At 35.4% G+C, this 24,760-nt stretch overlaps 2 protein-coding genes across 4 annotated transcripts; both read right to left on the reverse strand.

The window, feature by feature from the left end:
• Window positions 1-389: 389 nt before the first annotated feature.
• TRM4 (LONGIFOLIA protein) lies at window positions 390-7,790 on the reverse strand. The gene is made up of 5 exons (XM_018118027.2): window positions 6,370-7,790; window positions 5,637-5,707; window positions 3,214-5,298; window positions 2,987-3,137; window positions 390-1,476 (listed from the first exon to the last, which is right to left on the reverse strand). The coding sequence occupies exons 1-5, from the start codon at window positions 6,512-6,514 to the stop codon at window positions 641-643; spliced, it is 3,288 nt and encodes a 1,095-aa protein (XP_017973516.2). The 5' UTR covers window positions 6,515-7,790; the 3' UTR covers window positions 390-640.
• A 9,913-nt stretch (window positions 7,791-17,703) lies between these two features.
• LOC18604858 (uncharacterized) lies at window positions 17,704-24,289 on the reverse strand. Of its 3 annotated transcripts, none has more exons than XM_007037537.3 (7): window positions 23,958-24,287; window positions 21,534-23,738; window positions 21,353-21,434; window positions 21,136-21,202; window positions 19,054-19,239; window positions 18,864-18,924; window positions 17,704-18,078 (listed from the first exon to the last, which is right to left on the reverse strand). In XM_007037537.3, exons 2-7 carry the CDS (start codon window positions 23,707-23,709, stop codon window positions 17,924-17,926), a joined length of 2,727 nt encoding a protein of 908 aa, XP_007037599.3. In that variant the 5' UTR covers window positions 23,710-23,738; window positions 23,958-24,287; the 3' UTR covers window positions 17,704-17,923. The 3 variants fall into 3 exon arrangements, with proteins under 3 accessions (XP_007037599.3, XP_007037598.3, XP_017973454.2); XM_007037536.3 differs by having other exon boundaries at window positions 21,534-23,744; XM_018117965.2 differs by lacking the exons at window positions 18,864-18,924; window positions 19,054-19,239 and having other exon boundaries at window positions 21,534-23,744; window positions 23,958-24,289.
• Between the last annotated feature and the right edge of the window lie 471 nt (window positions 24,290-24,760).

The following is a 24,760-nucleotide window of genomic DNA, read 5'->3' on the forward strand; positions in this document are numbered from 1 at the left end:
TGCATACAGCAAAGAAATTGTACATATCCAATGTTTTACGTTCTTGGGTGGAAATGAACTTACAAGAGGAAGAAAAGCAAAATTTTGTGCCTTCTGCTTGATAAATGACAAAGAGCTGTATTGCTACATGACTGTAACACGCCGTCCCCTTGAAGTAGGACAGTGACCTGCATTTGCATGAAAATTTTCCCATCTTGAAGAAGGAAATATTAGTAGGGAACTTACTACTCTCTTTCATTTCAGAAATGGCAACTCTTTTTGCACTTTTCTCCAGTGCTGTATTTTTTTCTCTTACAAAGTAAAGTAACCCAAATTTGGTCACTGATTGAAATGGTATTTAAAATTGTGCTTTAGCTTACAAGACAAAGCACAAAACATGGACTATAAGCTGATCACCAGGAATAAGATTAGCATAAAACATGACCTCATATACAAAGGATCTCATATACTTGTTCTTACAAATATGTATATGTCATAATCTGAGAAGGTAACTTTTTTATGATATAACACAGGACTGCAGTTCTTAATTCTGATCCACGAATTATTATGCTTTCACGCAAAATCAAAAAATTTAAATCATAACAAACAGAGGAAGAACAAAAGTGAATGAAGAAGAATTAGAAGACATTTTGCAAATAGTTTACTTGGAAAACAGCTGTCGCCGCCTACTTTGCTTGGCTCGTAAACCAACTCTTTCACCAATCACAATCTCATCAACTAAATCCTTAAAGACCAGCCTTTCAACATCTAGCACCATCCCAGAAATCTCACAGTGAAAATCTGTCCAACTCTCTGACCGACACAATACATCTTCCCACAAGATACTTTTCAGACCATCCTCCTCTTCCTCCAGGTTGCACTTTGATTTCTTGGCTTGAAGCTGCTCTATCTCCAAGCACAATTCTTTTAGAAGCTTTTGTGCACTGAGGGTCTTCTTTGCTAGTTTTCCAGACTTTACCCAAGGCTCTGGAGAGGCCCCAACTAGAGCTAACTTTCCAACAAGAATCTCATTAACAGAATCAAATATAAGCTTTCGGTGGAATTTCTCATGGTCTGGCTTTGAATGGGGAACCTTTCCAGAGTTACTCTCTTCTTTTGATAGTATGGAGCTTGCTTTGGTTTGCTCCAAAACAAAGAACAGCTCTGGGTTGATGGGATGGCCTGATGGATGGAGCTGAAATGTTGTCAAGCCAGAACTGAGATCTCTCAGTAGAAGGCCAGAGGCTAATAATATCTCAGAAATGTATCTGTGATCAGGGTTTGTATTCTCACAAAGTGACGCAATGTAATCTGTACTGGCTTCATCATGATTGGAGTTCAGTCTTCGAAGTTTTTGAACCAAATGCTCAATGTTCTGTAGTTTCTTGCGACTAATCTCTGAGGTAAGACCAGAGCCCACGTTGTTAGACAAGCAGTTATCTGCAGGGTTCCATTGCTCTTCATTGTGATTGTCATTGAAACCTTGAGCACCATTACCTGACATAATAAATATTCAAGTGAGATATAGTTCATAGATCCCTTCACATCTTTAAGTATAAGAAAACGACAACGAGATTAGAAGTATTTGTTCATTTTTAATTTAATCACCATTTGCTAATAGAGAGATAATTTTAAACGTGTGCACAAGGCAGTTTTGGTTTATAGCCAATATAAGACTCATAGCTAAATAGAATTAAGTTGATGGCCTGCACTTTATGCATCCCAATACAACTGCAATCTGTCTATATAACCTAGAGGCACCAGACCTTGCGTTGGATAATATTGGAAATATATTCATGCTGCCGATGAGTAACTTCTTTCTCTTTCTATTTGCTCAATTTGTTTATTTCATCACTATTATTTTCTCTCTTTTGGGATCATGCAGGCAGGAAAGGGTATGAATGCTCCAAAAGTACTTAGATTTACTCCATGACAACAATAGCAATGGCAGAAACAACAATGAAAAATGATGATGATATAATTTCCTTCTTTCTTCTTTCTTCTTTCCTCTTTTTTCTTTTTACTTTTTGTTTGTGCACTTTTTAGTTATTGCCTGGATGTTCAATGAACATGTGCATATGCACAGTGGAAATGCATTACAGTCAGAAAACTACAAATTTTGGTAGCTAAATGTAAATTTTCTAGAAAAGTTACTGGATAAGGAAACATGGATTAAAATTCACTTTAAAATGATGCAGGATCAAATCCCACACAATGCACATTAAACAGGGAGCAAGAGGTAAACTTGAATTAACGTGCAAACAACACCACCCCCCCCCCCCCCCCCCCCAAAAAAAAAAAAAAAAAAAAAACCCACTCCAAAAGAATCATGTTAAAAATATGTAGTAAGATGATTGTTGAGTTTTGTATTGACTGGAATTCAAAATCTTATTTGATTAGAATTTTCGTCAGTGGACAACTTTGAGCAGTTGTACAGTTTTAAATTTCTTGTCGCACATTGAGTCCTAATTCTATTATACTTTGAACTTTTGTATTATAAAAGTGGGTCTTTAGCCTTTAGAAGTGAAAGAGCGCTTTTGGGAGCTCTAGAGAGGGAACACCTTGTAACTCTGTCTTTTGCTCTAAGTGGAGTTAGAGTAGGTGTGGGTGAGTGTTCTTTGTGAGGCTATTGAGAGAGAGTGTGTATAAGGGGTATATGGGATCTTTGGTTGGTTAGGGGAAACTATTGAGAGATTTTATTGTATTTTAATTTCTCAATAGTAGGACTGTTTCATTTCTTGGACATAGACAAAAGGCCAAACCATGAAAATTCTTGTATGTTTCTATTTGCTTGATTTCCCTGGATTTTTATTTTTGTTGTTTCTTGGGCAATTTTTCATAACAATAATAATTGGTAGGTGCTCTTTAAATTTGTCTACTCTTGCAACAAAATGTTTGACAAAGAAAATTAAAAAAAAAAGGGGTCAACCCAACAGCATTTGCATCTTCATTCAATTCACAACAGTTTATGTCCAAATCAGGTGTTCTTGGAAAACAGAATAATTACCTCCAGGAGTGTTTAGTATCTGCTTTACTGGGGATGGTGCATCATCTGTATATACTGAGGTGTCAAGAACGGAAACCGGACTTGGATGTTCTAGAGCAACCATAGCAAGTTCTGCCACCGATCCATCCTCAACCAGTCTTGCAATTGATTTCTAACAAAGCAAAACATAATAGGTAAGGTAACCAAAACGAACAATTGGATAAATGCTGAATATTAAGATCACCTACCTTCTGCATGATGCCGGAAATTGAGTACTTGGCAGCCTTCATGGATGGACTTTGACTACCATTGATCTCAATGGATCTTTCATTACTGGTGACTTCCACATCCAACTTGGACTCCAAGATAATATTGCAGTCTGATTGCAAAGAAGTGTCATCTCCTTGGTGACTTGAAGTTCGTGATTCATTACTTACCTGACTCAGCTGGTCATCAGACTGCAGTATGTTGTGAGATTTTGGTCTATGTTTACCAGCAGGGGAACCTGACTCCGACGAATGCCGGCTGTGTTGCCTTCTGGGTTTGCTTGGATCAGATGGTGGAGTAGGTGGACGAGATCGCCTGTCCAACTCAAGCTTTTTCTGCTGCAGTCTTGGGCTTACAGATCCTGAATTCTTTACTAAAGTTGCAGTGCTTTCTTTTGAAGGTTTGATTGAAGACTGTATGGACTTAATACTCCTGCTACTAGCTCTCTTATCACTAGAGCTAGCAGCAAAATCTCTACGACTGTTTCTGGCAGTATGATCTCCAACTGTTCGACTGTTTATCGAACCTGTTTTATTATCTACAGATCCCCCACCATGAATCTTGGGGAGCCTGGAAAAGTCATCTATTGGAATTACTGTTGAAGCAGGAATATCAACCTTCTCAACAAGTTTTGCTGGTTTCATGATCACAATCGGAGATTCATATGGTCTAATAGAATCTGAACCCCTAGTAGTTGAAGTGTTGATTCGCGTGTTCTGTGGGCTTCGCTGGCCTCTCAGATTCTGACCGGGGCTTGTACATTTTGGTTCATGGTCTCTTTGAGTCACCAAGTTTGCTGCTTGTTCTTCTTTCCTACTTTCAAGGAGTCCCTTTGCTTGCATTGCTTCTAGTATCTGTTTAAGAGCTCTGAGATCCTTTCCAGATTGTTGAAACTCTAGATCTTTCAGTCTTTTCTCAATCTCCCTATAAACTGAAGGGAAAGAGTTCGGAGTCTTGGCTGGAACTTTAAATTGTTTGAGAGGTTGTTTTTGTGAACCTCGACTTCCATCCACATGTCTCCATGGTGCTGGCTCAATTGGGAACCTTGAACTGGAAATAGGCTTCATGACCAAATCAGGGTTTTTCCACCGAGGTGATGTTGGCTCCTTCAATGAGTTTCTTGAAGAGTTAGAAGTTCTGGTTCGCCTGTTCAGATCATTTGCTCTTAGTGACCGCGAGAAAGGATTGTTATCTTCAACAGAGCAGGTTTTAATAACACCCAACTGCCGATCACCAGCTGAGGAAGAATCTGGCAATGGTTCCAAGCCCATCAACTTGGCAACAACATTAGGAGGGCGCTTCTGGCCTCCCAGTGATTGTGGTGGATCAGTAACTCTGCTGTTCAAGTTGCCTCTATTATGAAAACTTTTAGTAAGGTAATTTGAACCTCTCATCGACCTTTCTCTACTATCCAAAGAAAGTCTTGGCAGCTCTTTAAGCTTTGGTGTTGATTTGAAGGTTTCTCGTGATTCAAACGATAAACGATTAATCTCTCTTCCATCATAAGAAAATCGAGGAGCATCCCTTGATATTGAATTCCATGAGCCATTTGCTTCATGTAATGAGCTTTGAAGTTCTCTAGCTTCATTGTTGTAATACCAAGGTGCTTCCCTAAGTTGTGCAAGTACTCTAAGAGACTCCTTCAGATCAGCAGGAACATTTTGCTTTCCATTGATCCCAGCACCATAAGACCCATCCACTGATGTAGGAAGTGGAAACGGCCTTGGTGAACCTTTATGCTTCACAGTACTGCCTGATACTTCCTCTCTTGTTGTTGTTCTAACCGATAGTCCTCTGGCTTCTCTATACATTGAGTCCTTGACCACATCTCGAAGGTCAAGGCATGCTGACCCTAAATGAGGAGAAGTACTTAGTTGGTTCATCGCTGGGTCCCTAGAGGGAGTTTCAGGAATAAGGATTCTGTCAAAGGAAGAGGCATCTTGCTGAGCTGTCTTGTTACAATCCAGTGATGACAAGGAAGATGAACATGAGGATGAAAAAGAGGCTCTTGAAGATTCTGTGGAAATTCTTTGTTTCTCATTCCCACTTCTGTTTATATTCATTTCCTGAAAAGAAAATGTCTGTAAGGACAGATTCTAACAATAACTTGGCATCACCTTATTAACTGTTTGTATTTATTGAGGCAATTTGAGTACTCAGCATCCATCCAGGGCCAAAAACTATGCACAATCAGATTTTGGAAAGTTTCTCGTGTACATAGTCACAGCCCAGGCACAGGATGGAATCATCAATATTGAGAATGATTTATATTTTAGAAAGGCAACTATTTACTGAAGAAATGATCCACAAAACCAACCAGTCTTACATGTCCCAAAAAAGGAGGTAGAATGGGGAGGGAAGGGGAGGGGAAGATGAAACACAGATCAAATTGCGGGGGACTTACAGTTGCTGCTTGTCGATGGTATGCATTATTTGAATCCTCTTCCAGGATTCCATTGTTCAAGAAGGAAATACCTGCAAGGGTGTGAAAGGATTAGATTGTCCTTTAGACTGCACTTCCATTGTGTTTTAATGTTTGAGTTCACAAAATGCCAAATAAGGAAAAGCAATGGATGAGATTGTGCGTTAAACAAGAACTCAGATTTGAAAAAATTATGAAGAAATCAGCAACCAGAAATAAGGGGTAATCAACATTCTTTATCAGAAAACTATAGTTATGCTTTGCCACCTAAGAATGTATAATAATTAATCTACATCTACATGTAACTCTTCAATAAGAATTCAGACAACAGCATAAGATCAAAAGTTGGAAGAATCCACCTGCATTCATCTATGTACAGATAGAAAGCAGTTGAAATCAAGACATTTTATTGGAGCATAGGCCGCTGCATAAAAGTAATACTTGAATATAAAATTATCATAAATATCTTCATAATATTTCCATTAAAACACAGCACCTAACAATAAAATTAGACAGAAACATAAAAATACAGATGCAAATGTATATTAAAGCTGTTGGATACGGCCAATGCTGGCTATGAATTAAATGATTGAAATTAAAAAGGCAGTGACACAATTTCAGCCTTATATGTATATTGCAGCAATCGTGATGAGTATTATAAGAATTACTTTTAGAGGAGATGTTATAGATTAAGCAACATCCCTAAGAGAACTACCTGCAGGAAGCCTCCTATGGCTCAAGCGCTTAGTGGTAAGCATATGATGACGATCAAAGATTTGAAAAATCCCAGTCATGCATCCTATTTGCTTCTGCAAATCTGGATTTTCATCTGCCAAAGAATGTAGAAGCTTTGCAGCCATCTTCCCCTCAACTATCAGAACCTAATACTCCTCCTACTTCCTAATTCCTATAACTTCATCATCTTTTCTCCATACAAAAGAATTGCAACCATTATTTCCTCTTTCACCATAAAATCAGATTGTAAGGCTATTCAATAGTGCTATTAAAACCAGTTTCCATGCTGTATGAACTATCAGATGCCTCAGCAACTCTTCAAGGAGCAAATTGAGAATCAATTCCATTAGATACCTCAGAAACCAGAATATAATTCAAGAACCAAAAAATGTGAACTCTCTTGTCTCTTTTTACATCTTCCACCATTACCCTTCAAAAATGTCCAAATTTCAAACCACAGATTATATTTTTATTAAAAAGCCTTAAAAAAAAACTGAAGCACTTCCCCCATTAACTACAAACACTGGACAGATAAAAACAGAATTCATCAAAATTTCAGATTGCTTCCGTCTGCATGTCTAAAAGTCCTCATACTTTTGAACCCAGTTTTTACACAACTAATTACCGCTCAAAAACCATAAAAGTTGGCCTCCCACAATATAAAGATTGTCTTTTGCAATCAAAACTCAAAGCCCACAAGATTTCTTCTATCAACATTAAGACCCTTTATTGGCTCTTCCATGAAATCCTCCATAGCTCAAACCTTTTTCAAACAACCAAGCAAAACTCCAAGAGAAACGAAAAACAACTTATAAACCATAAAATTATCTCTAATGAATATATACATCAAAGATACCTTATTGAGAATTCGCAGGCAAACCAGACAATGCCTTATGTTAATCTCATAATACAATCAAAAAGAAAAAAAAGAGAGGAAGGGACCCAGTACCCCATTTCACAATATGAACACAAAATCAACACTTTGCAGCAAAACTAACTCCAGTTTGCTTCTAACTCTAAGAAACTAAAACAAAGTATTGTAAGAGAAACTGTAAAAGGAATCTCTTCAGATCCAAGAAGAAAAAAAAAAGTTAAAAAGAAATGTCTTGGTGTTCCCCTGAGACAAATCCAGAAGAGATAGGAAGGTTTGTTATTATGCCATGTAAAAAACCATTGTGGTGGTCACATAGCCAGAGAGTTTGCAAAAAAAAAAAAAATTGTGTATGTGAGGGAGAGAGAGAGAAATGAGAGACGAGTGTTTGGGAGTATTCGTGGGTCAGATGTCATCCAGGCTCTATCTCACACATCCATGTGGGATGAGTATGTGAGTGGGTCTATAGCTGTCTGCATGGCATGTGATTTTGTCAGGAGAGAGAAAGAAAGAGAAAGAAGAAAGAAAAGAAGCATTCCCCCTCTTACCTACAAACTACAAGTAGACTTGTTCAAAGACTTGTCACCCAATGATTTTCCAAACTACCCCCCTTTTGCTTCTCGCCTTTGACCCTCCCATCTCTCAAATCAGGTTTTCAGCTACAGATTCACCTCACATCACATATAACAAGCCCTGCTCTAAGCTGCCGCTTATTAATGTCATCAAATTATGGACGCTGTTGTTTAACTGTACAACTTAATACAAGTTTACAAAACATATGCATGAATTTATGGGAAATTTTAATAGGAAATGAGATGATTTATGGTTTTCTACTTCTTTAAGTTGTTATATGTGTTTCTCATGTAATGAAATCCAACTTGCACAATTGGAGTTAGATTATATATTTAAGATATTGAAGGTTTAGAAAAATGGGAAAGAAGAACATGGACTTTGGACATTCTTGTATTGTCCTTGCATCTTTGCCAACTAAAGCCAATTATAAAAAGCAGAAAATAGAAAGAAAAAAAAGTGCTTCACACTAATTAAACCAGCAATATGATAGCATTAGGCGGGAAGACAACATACAGAACAATACTACGAAAATAAGCAAATGTTATTAACACTTTAAAAATTAAGTGTTACAAGAACAGAGTAGATTTTTATTCTTAGATATAGGAATGAAGGTTCATGTTTACATTCTTATTGCAGGGTATATGTTGAGCAAGAATGTTTATGTAACCTAAAGAACCATGTATGGCAAGCAATTCCTTTGTTTCTTTGGTTGCAAGAATATCAACCACATGAAAACAAAAGACAAGTGAATCTTTAACTTGTAATTTCCACATTTACAACTTTGTGGTCACCAAAACTGAAGCACAATTTTACCTCTCTAAATCATTCATTTTACCCTAAAAGAATCAATAATAGATTAAAGATGATAATGACAGCAGTGAAGGTGACGAGGGAAAAGAGCTAAACCTTCAAAACTATACATGAGAACCCCCAAAGTGTGAAGAACTTGTGATTTGTCAATTCTTGGAAAGATCACAAGGGCCGGCCGGCCATGATAGCAGGCAGGTTTCTTTTTCTTAAATATTTTACTTCTCTCTGTTAATTTCATTATGCTTTGAGGGTTTAAATTAATGAAATTTTAAATAAAGTAGTTGGACCCAAAAAAAAAATTAAAGTGGCAGTAAATAGGGTGCTCACATCACCGTGTATATATATACATGGAGGCCACTATGTCCTACACTAGTTTTTGTTACTTTTCAATGACTATAATATTGTTGATGCTGAAAATTCTTTTTCAAGTCAAAGACTAATTGTCTGTTAGAGAAAGGATAAGAAGGGGGATTAATTAACAGTTTCATTGCTGAAGGGCAGTGGTGTCAGTTGGGAAAGTCCATGGAGAGCAAGTGTCTAACACATGGAAATTTAGCCTATGCGTGGTGTCCTTTGCGGGTACCATTTATCTAATGTTGTATATATTTTGGGAGTGCCCCAAAATTTAAGAATGGAATTTAAAAGGCTTGTAAATTAATTTCCATCAGCTAGCAAAGCACATAACTGAGAAAATGCTATTTCAGATTCCTTTAGCACATGGCTGCCCACCACTCCCCTTCTGCCTGTATTTCACCATTCACCCATTAATTCCTTCTCCTTTTCTCTCTTTGTCATATATAAAAGCAATGTCTTCTTCATGCTGCAGAAGCCATGTGTAAAGGAGGTTTTTGTGATAAGAAGAGGAAGTGTTGTAAAGAAATAAAGAATCTGTCGAAGGCGGTAGAGAGAAAGATCGGGATAGTTCCTTAAGTATTTAGTGTTGTGGTAAGTGGAAGAGAATTAGAGAGTAAAAGAGAATTATAAAGATAATTTAGAGAGAGAAGTTCTAGAGGAAAATGTGTTAGCTCGCAGCCAAAGAGAAGATCCTCCAATGAATTGTAAAGATTCTATATACGGTGTCAAAAGTAGCATTTACTTAATAAGATTTTAATGTACGTAATGAAATAATATTATTAAGAATAACTTTAATGTTGGGTAACCGTTACTAAAGAATTAATGGCGAGTAATGGTTAGAAACCTATTATGTGACTATTGAAGTAATTAGGTGTAATAAGACTTGTTCTCGAGTAGAAGGTAACAGAGAAGAGTTATACGTGAAACATACAAAAGAAGAAGCTATACATAAATAGGGACACGAGAAGAAGCTGTACGTAAATAGGTACAAGAGAAGAAAGTGCATGTGAACATGTATGTAAGAATAAGATAGGAATGTGAAACACTTATACTTCAAAAAAAGGTTAAGAGGAAGACTTCTTAACTATCGCCATATCTAAGTCATCAAGCTAAACTCTCATGAACATCTCAATATGAAAGTAACCTATGAATCCTGCCACTTATTCTGGATTACTTTTACTGTCATCCATGTGAAATGGTTATTTTATGTGAAGTGACTGTTTTACTTGTATTAGTTGTTCCATATGGAATAATACTCTAGTTGTTCTGCGTGAAGTAATGTTTCACTTGTTCTACTTGTGTCGTAATGTACGGGTCCGGAAACCCGACCGCCAGACGCGGATGTGAAAACTCACTAAAAAATTAAACTAGGAGTCGCCACCAATCTTTTTTTACTATGTGCGATTCGTCACCTATTGACTCGATTCTAATCGATGAAAACTTAAATTAATTTTAAGCCCACCGAAAAGAACATGAAACTGGTTTACGATTTTTTATATCTAGGTTCGGGAGTACGGTTACGTCCGGGGAAGGATTAGCACCCCCGGGACGCCCGTTCCATGAACGGTACCATTTTTAGATTATCTTATTGGGCTTTAATTTTTAATTTCACTATGTTTTCTTAATTATTATTCACTTATTTTTATCTCCTATTTGACCTTAAAATTGAATGCAAATGCAAGGCAAGATGCATGGTGTGAAAAAAATGTCGGACGAATAACTTTTTATCGAAGAATATTTTCTCGAATCCGCCCATCATACTGGTGGGACTCGGGGTATTCTCTCACTTAGGGAATTATCCGAGAAATTCACCTTCGCAAATTTTACGAATAATTCCCATCATCGGAGTTATAGTACGTTTTTCTTTAAAAATAATGTTTTTGTGCATAATGAACCTAATTCGGGCGAAAGCCTTTTATTAAAGATGTCTCTCGAGTCCTCCCATCATACTGGTGGGATCCGGGGACACCTTTTCACCTAAGAAACTTTTCGAGGAATAGCCGCCTTCGCAAGATCCTCAGAAGATCCCATCATCGGGGCTTAAACTCGAAAACAAAAATATTTATATGCAATGATATGTATGATGCAATATATATGCTATGCTAATGCAATTATCTATATTTTTTAGTTATTATTAATTAATTATTATTTTTATTTTATTATATTTTTTATTATCATATTTTCTATTCTTATTTCTTATTATTATTTTTTTTTATACTTTACATTTTTTTTTCTAAGTTTTTATGTTTTTCATTTATAATTAGACAAATTGTTTATAATTCTATATTATTTTAGTGAACAAAAATTTTATATATTTTTTTATTATACTATTTTTATTTTATATATTTTTATATTTTTATTATTATATTTTTCATAAGCAATCTTTTATTCAAACCTAATGTCTAAGATCTTATTTTATATATACATCTATTATTATTTTTTATTTTTTATTTATCTTTATCTTCACATTTTTTATAGTTTATGCCACTTAATATTCAATGCTTAATTTTAAATTAGTTATTTTTTTATTATTATTTATTTAATGTCATGTATATTGTATTTTCACAAATTAATCATTCATTATATATTTGAATTATTATTATTATTTTTTATTTTCTTCCTTTTTTATCTATTATTTACCTATTTATTATTATATGTATTTTTGAATGATTTTTGTGTTGTTAAATTTTATTTATAAAAATTTCGGGATCTTGAAATCGAGACCCTCCCATCGTTCTGGTGGGGTCCTAATTCGGATTCCGAACCTAGAGAAAATCGACCCAAGATTGCTACTTCTCGTGTCCCGACCGATCGTCCCATCATCGGTATATTATTTATTATTCCTATGATTAATATTATGGTGCCTTGACATTCAATCTATATATTATCATAACTATTAATATGGACCCAAAAACAAAGATTTTATTTTTTGCAATTAATGTTTCCTTTATCACACTATTTTAACTTTTGCTAACAAATATTATCTATTTATCTATTCCTCTTATACTTTGTTGTATCATTTTTTATTTTACTTGTTCTCTTACTTAATTTCTATTGATTGCTTATTTATTCCTATGTCTTTTGTTTCTCCTTTTTTTTATTTTCATCTTGTTTTTCTCATTTCTTTTGTATCTAAGCCAAATTAAAGCTATCACTATATTATTATTTATTATTTATTTATTTACTTTATATATATTTGCAAACATGTACATCCTTCTAGATCCTAATTCTTTTTTTTATTATTTTATTATTATTATTATTATTATTATTATTATTTAAATACTATGCCTAAACCATTTAAGTTCACTTTATACAACCAAATGATAAAGTTTAATCAAAGAAAACAGGCTAATCCCCAAAACAAACAATCCATCACAAACCCAAAAAAGAGAATAGGGCTTTTTACCTGATCGGGCTTGATTAACCCAGACTATTGCCGGACCTGGCCCGCCTTGGAGTGGGACTGTCTGGAGTTTGGTGTGACAGCTCCCAAACAATGAAGACGGCGTCGTTTGGTGATGGAAGGGAGACCTTGGCAAAACGGTGTTGTTTTACCAACATTTAAACACATTTAAGCTTTCCTTTTTCTTTCCTTTCTCCATTTTCCCCCTTCTGTTTCTCTGTCTACCGGTCGGACTCTCTCACTTCTCTCTAACCCCCCCTCAACTTCTCTTCTCACCTTTCTCTCTCACCCATACACCGGCGACTCCTTTCGCTCTCTCTCACCATCGTTCCTTCTTCCTCTCTAGCCTTCCAGTCACCGGCCACCTAAAATGGGACCTTTCCTTTCTCTCCCTTAGGCGCCGAACCTCTCTCTCTCTAGCTTACCTCCCTAGCCGCCTAACTCTCTCTCTTCTTTCTAAACAAACCGGATTCTTCCTCTCCCTTCCTACCGCCGGCCACTTAGCCCACGGATTTACCTCTGCCGACGCCTAGATCTGCTATCTCTTTGCCCTCTCTCCGCCAGCGCCGAAACCCTCTCTCACCTAAAGCTTTCCTTTGCCGCCGATCGGGCCCTTCCTCTCTACCAAGCCACCGACAACTCTCTTTCTCTTTCCTCTCTACCGTCAGCACTGATTAAACCAACCCAAAGACCCAAATTTCTCTCCCTAATTTACTCCTTAGCCGGCGATACCCATTTTCACTACACACACATATTTGGGTATTTTTTGTAGATTCCTCAAGCTGCTAGATAACTTAGGAATTTTTTTGTTGTGATTTCTTGGCTACTAGGATTTTTTTTACTGCAGGTTATCCCTCCCGAATGCTACAGTGCCCCCTCCCCTTTATACCCGGTTTCTAGGCTCTAGAGGGGGCACGCTCCACTACCTTGTCCCTGGGCACTGGGGGGCACATTCCACTACCCTGCCAGACGCGAATTTTTCGCGTCTGGCAAGGTGATGGAGGTGCCTGGCAGGGTGCGTCCACACCTTGCCAGTCGTACCTTTCTCCCATCTTTTTCATTTCTTCTTTATTTTTATTTTTATTTTTTATTTTTTATTATTTTTATTATATATTTGTTTGATTCATTTTTTGTTTATGATTTTAGTGTCTACAAGTTGTTTTACATAAAAGAGTATTTCACTTGTTTTACTTATTCTGCATAAAATAGTATTTCACTTGTAATGGTTGTTCTCATTGTTCTTTATATAATATTATACTATAAAATAATTTTTTAGAGAATATATATTAACCAAAATCATATATCCACACCATGTTAACACAAACAATGCAATATTACAACCTTGTGAACAAAAAGTGTAATTAAGAATTGTTGTTTCAACAGGGTTTTGATTATTTGAATTTTTCATAATTAATAATATTTTTAATTGAATTATTTCAATTAATGTTATTTAATAAAAAAAAAACAACCTTTGAACTACTTCTACGAGCATTTTGTTAATTACTTTGGCTTTGAAGTAAAAATTTATGCATAATTAGTATTTTTCTCTTTTCTTTTCCTAAATTTTAGTGCATATATCTAATTAATTAAGTCATGACCCATAATTTTTGCTTTGAATGACATAAACTTTGATAATATTAGCATCATTTATTCTATTTTTTCATTAAAAAAAATAAAAATGCATCTGAATGTTTAAAGAAAATTAACATCTTTTGTATAAATCATCAAACTATTCATCATTTTTTAAGGCAAAAATTGGATATGATACTCTCAAAGTAAATAGAAAAATTATTACTAATTAATTGTTTTGAGAACTTGAATGTTTTTTTTTTTTCAGTTTTGGGTTCAACTACTAATTAATTCTATTGGCTGTTTCAAAAATAAAAATCTCTGCCTTCAATTATTTTTTTCCATTATTAATATGAATGAAATTGACATCCACATTTATTTTTTAAGATGGATCACTCACAACTCATATCAATATTTATTGAAACTATACAAAATCAATAATAATTGACACACAATGAAGAAGATTAAAACATATTAATTGAACAATTGACAAACTATAGTACGGAAAATGTGGTAGCATCAAGAAGCTGCAAAGTCACATTTAAAGTAATGTTAACAAAATATTTTATATAAACCTTAAAAAAAAAAAATTCTATTTGATACAGTGTCAGTTCATAAAAAATGTCACGTTTTTAATTATAAAAATTTATAAAATCTTGAAAATAAATATTAAAATATCTCAAAATAATTAATCACGCAAAAAATAAAATATTTTCATTTCTTTCTCTGAAATCTCTCTTCCACGCTTCTCTCTCCCTCCCTTGTTCTTCATCTGCAAACATCCAAACCAAAGTCTCACAAAGAACACGTGTGTGCACGCGTGTTTGTGAATATACATAAACATATATTTTGATATTTTGTCTAAATGTATCGTAACCGCATAATAAATTATAAAACAAATTAAATCAATCTAACGGGGTCTTTCAATATGATGACTCAAAAATGTTGGCTTCTCATTTTTATGTGCTCGTCTAATAGAAGATTGTTTTCTCTTTTTTTAGGGCTGAGGAGTGCTACTATTTGGCTTATTTTCATAAATATATATACCATTTTGTTTGTCTTGGATTTTTTTAATTAATGATTAACGAAACTAACTTAATTAATTACCATGATTTTGGGAAAACAAAATTAAACACACATATATGCAATAATAGGAATTGATGAAATGACTTGTTCTATGTGGCATATATAGTAGGGTATTATTAATAAGAGATGACCTTGCAGTTGCACGGTGTGCATACAAGCATGCCAAACACATGCATCCGTTCAATTACAAGTAATTGATAAGGTGTGATAGTGATATTGAGACATGAAGAAAGGATATCATTGAGAGTAAGATGGGTATCCCCCACATACCAAAAAGGTCAAGAGGCCACATGTGGTGTGCTTGAAGTGTATTATTAGGCAAGACCAACTAACCCTTTCACAATCATCTCAGCCCATGTTCCAAGGGAACATTACTCATTACTCAGTTCACCCTCCCCTTGATTGCCAGATTATGCCTTAAACCCTTGATTGCCACATTATGCCCTAAGCTTTTTCAACATTTTCTTATCCATCATTTTTGCATGTATAGGCATATCATCAAATCCATGGCAGAATTATCATCAACAAAAGGTCCCCTTATTATAAAGTTTATCCAATCAATAATATTATAAATGTCATGATGAGAGAGAGAGAAGAATAATGAGCTCATAAGTAGTTTCTAGAAAGTATCTTGGGATTGAGTGAACATGAAACAAGGAAAGGATCTCATGTTGTAGGCCAATATATAGAATGAAGGGACATACATCTAGGGTCCCTTGTTATTTTTAACCTTAATAGAGTTGAGAATGACAAGGGATTGGGATTGTAGGTATGATCTTAGGCTGTAAGTAAAGTGGCTTTTGATTGGAAAATCAGCTTCCTTTTCTGATCAAAGAAGACAAATCATTAATCTTTTAATAAATACCTCTTACTTTATATTATGTATGGTAGATACCAAGTAATGGATTGTCTTCCTAACTTTTCGCCCCATCAATATATATTTTGATTTTTATTTTTATTTTAACAAAGCTTATAGAAACTATACAATGTTTGAATTAACTATAAGTAGGAGCTGATTTTTCTTTCTTCTTTTCTTTCCAAGGGGAAGACCAAGTCACATACCTTCAATTATACATAAGGATATAAGTCAATCTCTTGAGACATAAGCGAGGTTTGCAAGGGAGATTCAATCTGATTAATCTCTTCACTACCCATAATTAAACTAGTCAGCTCGTTGCTTACTTGGTAAACAAGGAGATGATTCTGTAATTCGGCAAAATGAGATGTCTACCTCAAGCAAACAGCCTATTTACAGGCAGATGAACTGTTATCATAACATAAAAAAAGAGAAAAAAAAAAAAAAAAAAAGGCATGGGCCATCAACCATGTATAGAAGATTTCATTTTCCCTGTTAAATTCTGAACCAAAGTACAAATTGGAGGAAATATCAACATCTTGCAATGATTTTATAGTTAAGTTACCACCATGAACTACTACATATATATATATATATATGAGATATATGAGGAATAGTTATAGAATTGAAATTTACAGGTCATTCAGGATCCAAACACATCTATGGCACATGGCTTGGAAATAAAAATTAAGGGTGTGACCAACAACCATATGAAGAATAAATTGGATTGGTTAAGGACCTAAAGAAACAGCAAATAGAAGCAGGGATTAATTAATAACCATAATTACCAACAATAATTAATTGGATTTAATGGCCTATTTCCTAGCTGTCTATTGGGCCCGGCTTTTAGACTAGGGGAAACCACATCTGTGAGTTATTAGGGTGGGCCCAAAATTAGAGTGCTGGTGGGTCCACGAGATTTGTGATTTTTTTTTATAAAAAAAAAAAAAAAAAAGGGGAAAAACAGGGCATGAGATCATAACAGCCCCCTCTAAAACAGGTTAGGGGCACATGGAACCATAGATGTTTGGTATCTACTCTTCTGAATGCATACAAATAATAAAAGGCAGTGCTACTTTTGAGATGTTCCTCCGAGTCCAAGGCTTTCCAAACATGGTGGTTGGGGTTCACATTTCTGCTCAACAGTCAATGGCAACTACTTTTGCATTAGGGGGTGATGGTGACAGTAACGAGGAACATCAAAGATAAAGAGAGAATCTATCATCGAATATGTATATCATTTTAATATTTATCACAAATTTTAAAGAATTCTAGCCATCAAAAGTATCAAACTTCAATAATCCAAACACGAGACATTGAATTTTTTACCTTTAAAATTTGTACTTGTTTACTTGTTAACGTTTAGCTCTTCATTTTCAAATTCATGTGATTTAATATCTGTACATGTGTGCACGTCCGTACATACACGCATATTTCTACCTATCTTTCAATTAGTATTAATTTTAGGATATTGATTTTCCATGTTTCTTCCCAGTTGCAGATTGATTACCCTGTTTGCTTCCAAGTTGCAGAGAGTCACTATCATTTGAAAAGAGAAGAAAGAAAAACAGAAATCGGGGAATGCAATTGATTGATGTTGATCTCCTTCATCCACCATTTAATTTGGTTGTACCATCCCCAATATTCTTTTATCACTCACTGCGTATTTGTTCCCCGACCATCATTTGCTCTACTTGGAATTTTGGAGCAATATAAAGAGCAAAATTGTTGGCACTTTTCCAGGCTCCTGTCCTCAACTCCTTACCGCCATATCAAGGGAAAAAATGCCATCTCAAGGTGGAAGCAGCCAGTGTAAATTATGAAAGGCCTAAAAGGTTTTACGATCAGCAGCAATTACAAAAAAAACTTAATACTGTTCTCCTGTTACATTGGAACAAACTCCAAATGAATCTCAGCGAACATCACTTCCAAAGGGCACCCAATTAACGGATTTATTGCCCCACTTATCCTGCAAAATCCATCAACATCAGCCAAGGGAATTACGGGGCTTGTCATTTCTTTTTGTCTATAATTTGGCAGTAGAAATCCCAATGTGGATTTGACTCTGTGATAGCCGATTGCCCAAATGGATTTTGCTCAACGTACTTCTGAACATTCTCTGCCGCAGCTAACCCTTCCAGATATGTTCGAATATCTCCTCCACATCCTGTTGCATACATCATTTAACGATTACAATTGCAACAACAAGTGTAAACAAGGAAAGATAAAATAAAGGAATTAGGTACACTACAGATGACCATAAAGGCAAACTCCAATGGCAGATCTGTCATATGAACTGATGTTATATTATCAGGGTAATGATCCATAGAACCACTAGCTTCTTTCTTTGTTTTTGGCTCTTCTTTTTTTTTTTTTTTTCCTATGATGCTCAAATGGGATAAACCATCACTAGGTATACGTCCAAATTACACGCAAGCCAAAACACGTTGTATCCAACGACATTAGAAGAGAATTTTTTTGACGACCCAAGCTCATATAATTCGTTGATCCTGCAAAACTTAAATGGAAAATGGCAGCAACAGCAAAGGTCGACTATAATTCAATGTGATTTCCCTCAATGACGTTTCACAATACCTAGATGATAAACAAGCATACAAGTGAGTTGTGATCATGGCTAGAAAACTGCACAAGTATGAAAACTGGTATCATGCAACTTCACTGTTCCATACTGTGAATGCAGCTTTAAAACACAGGGATACCTGCAAAAAAGTACTTTGATCCAACAAGTTTAAGGTTTCAATAGAGGTAAGGTCGGATTTACAGAACCTACTTGACAAGATCTACTATTACCTTTTCTCTACTGTGAATAAAGACAAAAAGGAAAGATCAACCATATGCCCCCTATGAATGACCAAACAAGGCTTAGATACTACATGCCAGTCTATCTGTCTGTGTACCTTTAACTCCAAAAAATGCTAGCCCATATCTCACCTAATGAAGAATCTTTGGTATCCCTGTATTGGTAAGGATATGGAAATACAGCAGTGTTTGCCTAACAATGAAAAGATTAAGGCTAGCATTAGTATTAGAGCACCATTCGAATTTCAACAATTTGAGGTGTTAAAGAAGTCACATGCCCCAAATGAATAACCAAATCGAGGAATAATAATTAAAAACTCACAGGATTGTGCAAAGCCTTATATGGGGAATCATCCAACAATAATGTGTTTGATTCATCATACTCTCCCTTCTCCCATGGAACATTAGGCGAATGCCTCCCCCATAATTTACTTAGCTCCTTCAAAACAAGCGGTTTTTTCTTATCCTCAATGGTTTTGAATTTTGTTATTGTACATTGCTTTCGATGCTGCATGAAACTCACATCATGATACCAATAAGTTATACACAGCATAAACCCATTGATGCAATACAAAAATAACTAGAGAGAAACAGCTTTTAGTTAATCGTCTACAAAAGATGATGAAGATTTCAAGAATAGTGCCTTTAAAAAACAATTATGAGAATGGTAATATCACTCAGGATTGGCAATATGGTAAACCTTTGCAAGCAGAACCTTTAATGGAAAAGCAACTGAAAACTACTTCAATGTATGTGTGTGTGTGTAATATCAGACATTAACATAATAGATATTGTTAGCAAACTTCAGGTTTACCCTAATGCCAACCTTTTAAGCTTGTACTAGGAAGATAGATGGATGTAACCTTTGATTTGTTCTATTATCAAACCTAGACAATTAGAAGCTAGATAACTTACTATTGCAGCTGAAAACAAGTATGGTAGCATATCAATATGAAACTCCCAAGAGCAGAATCTACCAGTTCGCTACTAATTTGTCTATGAAATGACTTTCTATTAGTTCACATTTGCAGAAACACAGCAGCCTTCTAGTGAAAATATTGAGGGATGAACCGTAAACAAATCAGCTCAAGGTAGATGCTAAGAAAAGATGATAGTGAAAAAGCAAAGGACTTCCAATGAGAAAGTCACTACTATTAAGCAACCCTATATGTGGATGTTGATAGAATGAGTAAGAAATCTTAGCCAACAGTTGGCCATAACATAGCAAGTCTTCATAAATATTACAACAAATTTCATGACACTTAACCCCATAGCAGTCTATGAGTGGCTTCAGTTCCTCTTTAGTCAAACTAAACTTTACTAAAAGTGTTTGTTTTTTAGAAACAGCCAACATAAACAGAATTTATTAATTAAAAATAAAATAAAATGAACCACGCTAGATTACTTAGGTTCAGTTTCGTCTATTTACGACTTTGAACATTCATACTTGGGATCCAATTGGCCAGATTGGATAGGTTTAGAGCTGTTGGGCATTAATATATGTGTTAAGTAATATTTGTCTATGAAATGACTTTCTATTAGTTCACATTTGCAGAAACACAGCAGCCTTCTAGTGAAAACATTGAGGGATGAACTGTAAACAAATCAGCTCAAGGTAGATGCTAAGAAAAGATGATAGTGAAAAAGCAAAGGACTTCCAATGAGAAAGTCACTACTATTAAGCAACCCTATATGCGGATGTTGATAGAATGAGTAAGAAACCTTCGCCAACAGTTGGCCATAACATAGCAAGTCTTGATAACTATTACAACAAATTTCATGACACTTAACCCCACAGCAGTCTATGAGTGGCTTCAGTTCCTCTTTAGTCAAACTAAACTTTACTACAAGTGTTTGTTTTTAAGAAACAGCCAACATAAACAGAATTTATTAATTAAAAATGAAATAAAATGATCCACGCTAGATTACTTAGCTTCGGTTTCGTCTATTTACTACTTTGAACATTCATACTTGGGATCCAATTGGCCAGATTGGATAGGTTTAGATTTGTTGGGCATTAATATATGTGTTAAGTGTTAGATGGTTATACATTCACAACATATGGATGTATTTGTATTTAGGTAGATATATAAGTATATAAAAACTGTATTTATAATATATGTAACTTGTATATTGTTCAGTTCAGTTTAAGTATGTTTTCTCTTAAAAAACCACAAACTAATTGTTACCAGTTACAAAATGTCAACAGAACTGAAAGAACCAAACAGATGAAACCACCTTACTTGATTAACTAATCATGTGAGAATAGCTCATTGATTGAAGGCCAAATCACATGATGAAAAAGAAAACAAGAAAGTCATATAGAATAATTAGCAAACCAAAATTTTGGGCAGCTATCACAATTATCAGCAATAGATAAATAACTGCTGGAGATGCCACTTACCCAACAGAAAAGCAGATTACGTCTCCATTTCTTCATAAGAAAAGCAACCAACCTCTTCACATTCTTTCTGCAACAACAATTAATAGCAACATGGTCAATGCACAACGCTGATCATGAAAGAATATTACATTCTCTGGTGCACTTATGTGACATAGCACCTTTAAAGAAAGCATAGTTAACTATGTAAAAAGATTCCCTTGCAAAGGCAGGAGCATACTTAATTCTTGACGACCAGATTCCAACGTTAAATGTCCTAAAGCAAAACTCGAGAAAATCATCACAAAATGGTCTCTTAAAAACTGAAAGAAAAAAAAAACAGTGAGCAACAGTCAAATTAGAATTAATGGAAGGGCACAAAAAAAAATTCAAATGCTTCTACTTTAAATATCATATTTTACCTCCTTTCCCTGATAATCTAATATCCGGCTTGAATTCACCTGGCTTTTGAGCAACATCTACAAGAATTCCATTCAAATCAAGCACAAGAAGCTTTTTCTTAGGATGACTGATGCATATTCTTTCTAGTGAAGGGTACAATGTTCGTGACAAATTGTTCTCTTTAACGGTAGCCTTTAGTGCAACATCATCTTTTGTGACAGCCAAGTTCGATGGAGAAGGAATAAATTCTTTCATGTTGGTTTCTATCTCGACATCCTTTTGGTCTGGATACTTGCACAAAGACTCCTTCAATTTCTTTGTTCTTTTTCTTTTCCTTCCTTTGAGTGCAGCTTCACTGCCTGTGCTGTTGCCCAAAGCTTCCTCCAAAAGCCGAGCTGGCATAGCATGCTCCCCAAGCGGCACTCCATGTAGCCTACTTTCGGATATGCCAGTTGTATGTTCCTTTTCTAAATGGTCAATTGAAGTCTGCATCATACCATTCTCCCGGACAGGTTCAAAAGTATCTCCCAAGAGATCCGAAGACCTTTTCCTTTTCCTGTGATAGGTTTTTACCATTTTCCCTATCTGAAAGGTTTTGTTGTCTTTTACTTCTGGAATAACAAGATTCCCATCAACATGGAGATCTTGTGTTTTCACCCTACTGGTACTTGCAGTTCGTGGAGAATCACTTTGCTTATCAGGTATCAGAGAATTTTCCTTCATATTTTTCAACTCTACATTTTCTGAAATAGACATAAGATCCTCCTTTCTATTAGTTATTTGAGTTACAGGACATATATTGTTATTTTCAGCTTCATTATCATCCCCGTCATTCCTCCTTGAGCTAATATCATTATCCTCCAGAACACTAAGCCTTATCTTCTCTTGTTTCTCCTTCTTCCTCTTCCCTTTCCTTTCTGATTGAATTGTTTGCTCATTCGATTGAGTTCCCTTCAATCCAGACTCTAAACTAATATTCTTCTGAGTCTCTACATCTCGATTCGCCTCTTCCTTTAATCCAGACTCTGAACTAACATTCATTTTGGACTCCACATGAGAATCATTTTGCTTTTCATCTATCAAAGAATTTTCTTTCCTATCTCTCAACTCTAAAACACACTTTGCATCCAATTTCTCAAATTGCTCGGGTTTAGCCACTTTACGCTCCCTCTTCCTCTTTCTTTTTCTTCCTGGATCAGCCAGTTGTTCATTCAATTGACTCCCCTTCAATACAGACCCTAAACTAATTTTATTCAAAGTCTCTACATGCGAATCTCTTTCCCAGAGAGAATCCTCCATTAATGAATTTGCCCCTTCCTTCAACCCTGACTCTAAACTAACATTCAGCTTAGACTCGACCCAGGAATCACTTTGAATTTCATCTATCAAAGCATTTTCTTTCCCATTTCTCAGCTCTACAGCAGACTTCTGATCCAATTTCTCAAATTGCCCAGCTTTAGCCATTTTGTGCTCCCTCTTCCTCTTTCTTTTCTTTTCTGAAGTAGCCGGTTGTTCATTCACTTGACTCCCCTTCAATGCAGGCTCTAAACTACTTTTCTCCACTGACTCTAAACTAACAGTCACCTTAGACTCCGCATGAGAATGACTTTGATTTTCATCTATAATAGCATTTTCATTCCCATCTCTGAACAATAGAACAGACTTCGGCCCTTCTTCCCCATATTGCCCACGTATAGCCATCTTACGATCCTTCTTCCTCTTTCTTTTCCTTTCTGAATGAGCCGGCTGCTCATTCAATTGACTCTCCTTCAATCCAGACTTGAAACCAATACTCTCCAGAGTCCCTGAATGTGAATCTTTTTCCACGAGAGTATCCTTCACTGATGAATTCACCTCTTCCTTCAACCCCGACTCTACACCAATATTAACTTTAGAATCATCGATCAAAGAATTTTCTTTCCTCTTTTTCTTCCTACGCATAGGAGTCAAATGCTCTATTTCTAAATGAGCATCCTTACTTGAACAATTTTCCCCTTGCTGCAACCCCGAATCTAAACTAACATCCGCCTTAGACTCTAAATTCGAATCTGTTCCTAAAGAAGTTTCTTCCTCTTTCGACTCAGCACTGCCATTTTGGATAGCTCGATGTTTCCTCTGCTTCTTCATTTTCTTCTTTTCTGAACGACTCAATTTAACATTGGAAGGCGATGACTCCGGAACACTACTCGATTCCATTTTTTCATAGATTTTGAAGGTTGGTCCTCCTGTTTCTATTTGGCGAACATTAAAAACCAAAACCAAAAAAAAAAAAAAAACGACGAAAAGTAAAAAAAAAAAAAAGAAAAAAAGACAGGAACACTAGATTAGAGCTATATATGAGAAATTTGGATTGAAGGAGCAAAAATTTCCCCTCCGATCAACCAATAAATATAAGTTAAGTTAATTAAGGTTTCTGAGAACAAGGGGGAAAATTTTGAGAGTACCGTAAATTTAAGCAGCGCTGCCCACTTGTTGCATTGCAGTGTAGGGTTATACTGTTTTGTTTCTCATTCCCTCTCACACCCAAATACATGTGAAAATTAATAAAAGAAATATCAATAAGGCTTTGGTTTATTGTTGTGATTGAACGATAAGCCACTTTCACAGCTTTCGTTCTTGGATCAGTTGGGACCAAAACGACCTCGTTTTTGGAGTAAGCAAGATAGGGTTTTTGCTCTTCAAACAAAAAATAGAAGAGAGGGTTTTCTGGTTTTTTCAAAGAATAAAGAGACGGAAATAGGAAGAGATGGGAAATGGAGAAAGATGAGAGCCGCCAGCATGGTTTAGGTCTAATAAAAATCCATTGCACGTACTTGTCCTTACTACCCCGCTTGATGTTTTATTTTTTTTTTTTTCATAATTTTGTGCCATATGTTGTTCGAAACAATACTCTGTTGATATTCGTTTTACGGATGAATTTTCAACCGAGCATTCCATTAAAAAATTAATCGACAAAATTTTTATTGATAATCTGATTTCATTGAATTTTGGTAAAATTTATTGAAAAATTCTCCAATCGATATATCTCTCAGTAAATTCATTGAAAATAAAACCGGCGGAAAGACAAAATTTCTATCAAAATAGTTTCCACTGAAATTTCGCTAAAATTCTTATTGAAATTCCAACATAATAGCTCATTCTTTTCGTAAAAAATCTAACCTAATTTTGTAAAAAAATTCATAACAATTCCGTCGAAAGGACAAACGCATTCTGTTGATAATGCCGACGCAATGCATTGGAACTGCCA

The sequence above is a fragment of the Theobroma cacao genome, chromosome 3 (genome assembly GCF_053813885.1).
Source record: "Theobroma cacao isolate CCN51 chromosome 3, ASM5381388v1, whole genome shotgun sequence".
Taxonomy (NCBI): Eukaryota; Viridiplantae; Streptophyta; class Magnoliopsida; order Malvales; family Malvaceae; genus Theobroma; species Theobroma cacao.

Bases quoted from the DNA above. Each gene is read 5' to 3' on its own strand.
- TRM4 (XM_018118027.2), bottom strand. From the start codon at position 6,514: ATGGCTGCAAAGCTTCTACATTCTTTGGCAGATGAAAATCCAGATTTG. The intron at 5,708-6,369 runs GTAGTTCTCTTA...ACACCCTTGCAG, and splicing joins CCATAGGAGGCTTCCTGCAG to GTATTTCCTTCTTGAACAAT. The intron at 1,477-2,986 runs GTAATTATTCTG...TTATTATGTCAG, and splicing joins GATACTAAACACTCCTGGAG to GTAATGGTGCTCAAGGTTTC.
- LOC18604858 (XM_007037537.3), bottom strand. From the start codon at position 23,709: ATGGAATCGAGTAGTGTTCCGGAGTCATCGCCTTCCAATGTTAAATTG. The intron at 19,240-21,135 runs GTAAGTGGCATC...AGTTTCATGCAG, and splicing joins GTAATCTGCTTTTCTGTTGG to CATCGAAAGCAATGTACAAT. The intron at 18,925-19,053 runs GTGAGTTTTTAA...TTTCATTGTTAG, and splicing joins ATAAGGCTTTGCACAATCCT to GCAAACACTGCTGTATTTCC.